The 6142-nt window shown below is 47.7% G+C and overlaps 1 protein-coding gene across 1 annotated transcript; it reads left to right on the forward strand.

Annotated features, from left to right (window-relative positions):
• The first annotated feature begins 6 nt into the window (after nt 1-6).
• LOC119362612 (probable beta-1,4-xylosyltransferase GT43A) lies at nt 7-5668 on the forward strand. The gene is made up of 3 exons (XM_037627860.1): nt 7-923; nt 3545-3830; nt 5062-5668. The coding sequence occupies exons 1-3, from the start codon at nt 235-237 to the stop codon at nt 5233-5235; spliced, it is 1149 nt and encodes a 382-aa protein (XP_037483757.1). The 5' UTR covers nt 7-234; the 3' UTR covers nt 5236-5668.
• The last annotated feature ends 474 nt before the right edge of the window (nt 5669-6142 follow it).

A 6142-nucleotide genomic window follows, 5' to 3' on the forward strand; every position in this document is an offset into this window, starting at 1 on the left:
CCCCCCACATTAATTGCCCTCCCCCCATCTTGCTCATCCGCATTGATTCGAGAGCAAGCAGGCAGGGCGGCTTCGAGCTCTCGTCACCCCCGCAGAGTCCAATCCTTTGGTCTTTGGGCCTCGTTGGTTTTGATCTGGGAGGGGAGGCTCGGTGATCTGTGGCGGGTCGTGATTTGATCTGAAAGTTGTGATTTTTTGGGGGGAGGGGTCGGAGGATTTGTTTGTTGGTCCGTCATGGGGACGGGGGCGGTGGCGCCGGAGCGGCCGAAGCAGCGGCGGGGCGGGCACCTGTGGAAGCGGGCGGTGCTCCACTTCTCGCTCTGCTTCGTCATGGGCTTCTTCACCGGCTTCGCGCCCTCCTCCTCCTCCTCCTGGAGGCCTGGCGGCGGGGGCGGCACGCCGCCGCCGATTCTCGCGGCGGAGCAGCTCGCCGCGTCCCGCGTCGCGGGTAATAGGGACCAGCATATCAGCCTGGCGCCGCCCTCGCCGGAGGGCGCGGCGGCGGCCGGCGGGGGCGGCGCGGTGGTGGACCTGGACGACGACGAGGAGAGCGGCCCGCGCCGGATGCTGATTGTGGTCACCACGACGCGGTCCGGGGCAGGGGAGCGGAGGCGCAGGCGGCCGGAGCTGCTGCGGCTCGCCCACACGCTGCGGCTGGTGCGCCCGCCGGTCGTCTGGGTGGTGGTGGAGCCGGCGGCCGACGCGCCCGCCACGGCCGAGGTGCTCCGGGGCACCGGGGTCATGTACCGGCACCTGGCCTTCCGCCCCGAGGAGAACTTCACCACCGCCGCCGCCGAGGCCCACGCGCAGCGCAACGCCGCGCTCGCCCACGTCGAGAAGCACCGCCTCTCCGGCGTCGTCCACTTCGCCGACGCCGCCGGCGTCTACGACACCCACTTCTTCGAGGAGATCCGCCAGATCGAGTGAGTACCAAATCTTAGTTCATCCATTCCCTCTGCTTCCTTCGTTCTGAGCCAAAATCTTAATTTCTACTAGTAGCAGATTGCAAATTACAATGTGCCAAACTGACTGATTTCGATGCACAAATGCTGCAACTTCTCTTCTTTTCACCGTTCTTTCAGGGTGCTGAATCTATAATTTCTTCTCCTTCTTCTTCAATTTTTAACAGCTGTAGTTAATTAATTTCAGATTGTTTTAGGTGGGCACCGACTAGGGTTCCTCATCCCTAACCTCCACTTCTCAATTTAGTACACTACTAGTACAACTAATTTTAAAGGTTTTGGCAGCCGTGTAGTTTGGTGCAGAGTATAATTGAAGGCAGCACAAGCTGTCATTAGTGGGGGAGGAATAAGGGTTTAGAATAAGATGATTGACCCCTCACATCATCACCATGAACATTGCAAATGCAGCTGAGAGACTGTGATCTGATGCAAAGGGGTCAAATTATTGGATCCACCTTTACCTCTTCTTTATTCCCTTTCCTCCAGCATACTATGCTTCTGCTGTTGCAGATTTTAAAATTTACTAACAATCTTTTGCTTTTGATTTTGCTTACCCCCACAACGACCAAATTGTGTTGCAAAGTTGCAGCCACTCCGATTAGTATAGTTTAATTAAGACTTTTAAACGTGGCTCGTGAGCCATGGGCAAAGCAGAGCTGTATAAAAAAAACAGCACTACTGATTAGTACTTTAACAGTAGGGCTAACTACTAGCTGTTGGCTCTCGCTGACATGCGGGGCCGCTCCGGCACTAACCTAACTAAACACACATTGAATGGACCTAAAGCATGCATTAAATGTTGAGATGTTGATGCTCATAACATTTGGTTGGAAGAAATTTGCTAAAAATGTTGAGAGGTGGTAGAAGATAGTAGTAACCGTTAGAAGCCATGGCCATTGAACTCCATTAAAAGAAATGCCCACACCTGTTGCTTTCTCTGACTGACTCCCATGTGTGGCCATTTGAAATGCACAGCCAAATTTGCCTACCGTTTTGGAGCAGATTTTCCACAACGGTGTGACCGCCAGCTGTTCATGGAGACTGCACATGAGGGATTAGCGCCTGAATTCTTGCAAATAAGCAAGGGCAATTTTCTTTTAACCGACACTAGATGCCGATGATTGGTGCCTAACATGACCATCCATTTCCCTCGTAGCTGTCCTCCAATATTGTGGTTCTGGCATCCATCAGCAGCCACAGAATGTGACTGGTGTGTCAACGTTTGCTTTCTCCGACCCTGTTAAATTCCAGGTCAAACATACCGTCTTTGTTCTATCAAAAAGGCCTAACATTTGACCTCCAATTAGCTCTTGCTCATCCAGCCAAACCATTTTTGTGGAGACTGTAAATCAAATCCTTCCAAGGCTTTTACTTCTAAAATAGTAGCATTCTGACTTTCATGAGTACTTGCTTTCATAATAAGAAGAAATAAATCCTTGTTAGTGTTAGTGGTAGTAGTAGTACTATGGTACTACAAATACTACTAATGTCATGTGAGAGCATGGTGTTTTTCTTTTTAAAAGGTGTTAATATTCATATTCCCATGAAGATGAAGAAGAATCCTTTTGGTTTGAGGGGAACATGATGAGACCAAAGCACTCCTCTCTTATCCAAGCAACCTTTTGCTGCATCTCGCCAGCCCACATAGTTTTTACTATTCGTGTAGAGTTCCTCGTGATGCGTGCACATGTGGCCCCTCGTGTGCTTTTCTGGGGGCACCAGCTCACAACACAACAGACCTAGCTGTTTTTAGCATCAGCCCCAATATGACCTGGTGTGCGTGTCCCAGAATTTACCTGTTCAGTCACCGCAAATGAAGTACAGTACAGTCTGGCTTTGGCATTGGTTTTGACCAGGGTTAAAAGTCTCCCCCGTGTTTAACTTGGGATTAGAATTAAGAGTACTTCTAATCCTAGATTACTAAAATATACTTAAACTTTTGTACTGTTTGCCTAATTGCCTGGACAAGTGTACTTAACCTGAATTTAGTACATTGTTTGCAGTAGTGTTTGACCTGACCATACATTGCATTGTGAAAGTTTGTGCGCGATGAAGTCTTGCGCTCGTTGTCAACGATTGTCTCAGCTGTTCGTCACTCGTCGGCATGCGTTGGCAAGTGGATGATTTAGTCTATTCCCACGTAGTATTGTGAGACAGTTGCATGCAATAAATCACTCGCCTTGTATTGTGTTCCATGCCTAGTGTCTAGTAGCGTGGAGACGGGTGGGAGGAAGTTTTAGAATACTAGCTGTTTTCATGATGCCTTCAACAAGGCAGCATGTGGAAGGTGTGCTAATGGAGTTGTGGCCACATATCTTTTCTTGTTCAAATATCTTAGATTAAGAGATCTTCTAATTATTTAACTCAACTTGCCCATGCACGTTTGGTGTCCTTTGGAGCCTAATTCTGGGCAAGGTTTAGTGTATTATTTTCCTTGGATCTCTAGCCTTAATCACTGACCAGTCAAGTTGAGGTTGATATAATGGCAGCTAACTCTTGAATTACATGCTTGCAAGTGACTATTGGATGATATTTACTTGATGCATTGTATTGATGTTCCTTCTAATGGTTGAAATGGACAGGGCGTTTGGCACATGGCCGGTGGCAACGATGTCCGCGGGCGAGAAGAAAGTAGTGGTTGAGGGCCCACTGTGCAGCGCCTCGAAGGTAGTCGGCTGGTTCTCGAGGAACTTCAATGATGGCACCACCCGTTCAGTGACATATAACACTGAGGTTGACTTGAATCCTGCCGGTGCTGCTGGCACGCGAGCCCACACGATCGATGTATCAGGGTTTGCGTTCAACAGTTCTATTTTGTGGGACCCTGAGCGATGGGGACGACCGACGTCATTACCGGACACTTCACAGGTTAGTTCACTCGCAGTAACGCTGTCAACCTAATGCTTGTTATGCTTTGCAAATGTACAAAACAAGCCATTTTCATATATTAAACTTGTTTTCATTGTGATGAAGTATCAAGTCAAGTAATGATCTCTGATTGGCACATCACAGTTGTTGATCAGGGCACACACAACATTTAAGTAATAGGACCACACATTGCGCAACTACTTATCTATACCATGACATTCTCAAAAAAAGTAGTTGTGGAATTTGAAGAAGATTTGATTAATTGAGGGACTGGGTCTTGGCTAAAATAGTTTTAGTTTGTCCATTTCCTGATCTCATGACAGCCAAATAATAAACCTCCGAAACTAGCGAGCCCACTAGGATCCTCAGAAGCGTGGACTGCATGTCCAGCTTAAAGCAGATCCAAATAATTTTCAGCTTGAATGGAATTTTATCATACCTTTTTAAACTCAAAATTTAACAAGTCAATCTGATAAAAAAAATCTTATCCTGTCAATTGGTGGAAGGCCACTTGCAGTTCGAAAAAAACTATGCTGTCCACTATTTAGTTAAAAATGACATCCTTGTAGTTGACTGACCTGGTACTTTTCAAGGTAATAAGTATCGTTAGCTGAATGGTTAAGTAATGTTGTGGGTTACGATTTCTGCTCATGATCTCCTCAGCCCTGATATTTTCCTATCTGAATTCACTGCCCGGCTTACACAATTATCAACTTCCCTTTCGAAGTTGACTGACCTGGCGTTACACAATGATCAACTTCCCTTCAACGCAACATCGAGGGGAACAGGTGGCAATTATTTGTCCCACCATCACTTTCATGCACTCCTTTTTCTTAAACTTGTGATCTCAGTTTTTGTTCGTCTCACCGACTCACCTACTTAGCGCGTCATCATCCTAGAGCTGCATCCCACTAGTGGTACTGATAGGTACATGCGCCACTACAACCAACCGAAGCACTGATCGCTGATTGAAACAAGATAACGGAGCGCTTCGGCCCCTCTGCGAATCCCTCACTCCATCTGTGTCACACTGCTGGGTAGTTGCACCAGAAAGACCCAAATTTCCAACCACCACAATGCATTGGGCCATATCCAAGAAGCTAATAATTTCCTTAGAACTGAACTGCTACCAAATGGTCCAGTGCTTATCTTTCTTTTGGTTACTCAACAGGACTGATTCTCCCAGCTAATAATTCACACTACTCTCTTCCCGTGGCATGATTGGTTGCAGGACTCGATCAAGTTTGTGCAAGAGGTGGTGCTGGAGGACAGGACAAAGCTGAAGGGGATCCCCTCCGACTGCTCCCAGATCATGGTGTGGCAGTATGATGTGCCTAGTAGCCCCAACACCCCCATAACCAAAACCAAAACCGCCACCCCGAAAACCCACCATAGAAGAAGGTAGGGAGGAGGGCGATGGGACTGAACAGGAGCAAAATCATCCGCGGAGAAGGACAGTGTCGGAAATGGAGTTTATGTAAGTAAATGTGGCGAAAACAAAAAGGAAAAGGAGGAAGGTTGCTGCTTACACTGAGTTTTTTTTTTCTTTCTCTCAATTTTGTCCTTTTTTCCCTTGGGGGGTCATGAATTGTCCTCTGGAAATGGAAATCGACCCCCGGGCAATAGTATTATTTATTCAGATTATTTTACCTGTGATTCTTTAACCCCGACCGCCCCTCCTCGCTCCTCCGGGTGATCTCTCGCGGATTCTCCGTCTGTGGAGTGCAAGCGTGCAAATAAGCTGTGTAGAAAGTTTGAGAAATCTTGCAGATGAAATGATGAATTCACAGCATGGGCTTCCAGCAAATTTCAGCATAAATGAACTGTTTCGCCTGTTTTTCTTTGCTGTTGTTCAGAATTGCTGTAAAATCCAGAACAATTTAGTTTCTTGTTTGGGAGAAAACAGCTGTGCATCGTACCACGTGGCAGTGGCAGTGGCAGCGAGATCTGCGGCGATGAACTGAAATGAATGCGGCCAGATCTACTGGAGTACTACCAGTCCTCCATTATTGGAGTTGGAGCTGGTTAACGCGCACGCCGTACTGCCCACGGCGCGTATGCAGCCGACAACCTTTCAAGTGTCGGCAGCACAGCGAAGTCCGATTCCTGACTGACACCGACGTGCTGACTGTGCTATGCTGTGCTGTGCTGTGCTGGTGCATCGTTGTGGGTGGGCTTTCTGACGATGATCACGGAACGGAAGTAGCCATCCCTGTGAAATGAAATGATGCCGCTTACCCACGCTCGAACGCACATGTTTCGAAACGCCCCCTTTGGTTCATGTTTTCCTAGTAGCAATGGAGGATCAAAAT

Source organism: Triticum dicoccoides, chromosome 1A (genome assembly GCF_002162155.2).
Source record: "Triticum dicoccoides isolate Atlit2015 ecotype Zavitan chromosome 1A, WEW_v2.0, whole genome shotgun sequence".
NCBI classification, from domain to species: Eukaryota; Viridiplantae; Streptophyta; class Magnoliopsida; order Poales; family Poaceae; genus Triticum; species Triticum dicoccoides.

Bases quoted from the DNA above. Each gene is read 5' to 3' on its own strand.
- LOC119362612 (XM_037627860.1), top strand. From the start codon at position 235: ATGGGGACGGGGGCGGTGGCGCCGGAGCGGCCGAAGCAGCGGCGGGGC. The intron at 924-3,544 runs GTGAGTACCAAA...TGAAATGGACAG, and splicing joins GAGGAGATCCGCCAGATCGA to GGCGTTTGGCACATGGCCGG. The intron at 3,831-5,061 runs GTTAGTTCACTC...GATTGGTTGCAG, and splicing joins CATTACCGGACACTTCACAG to GACTCGATCAAGTTTGTGCA.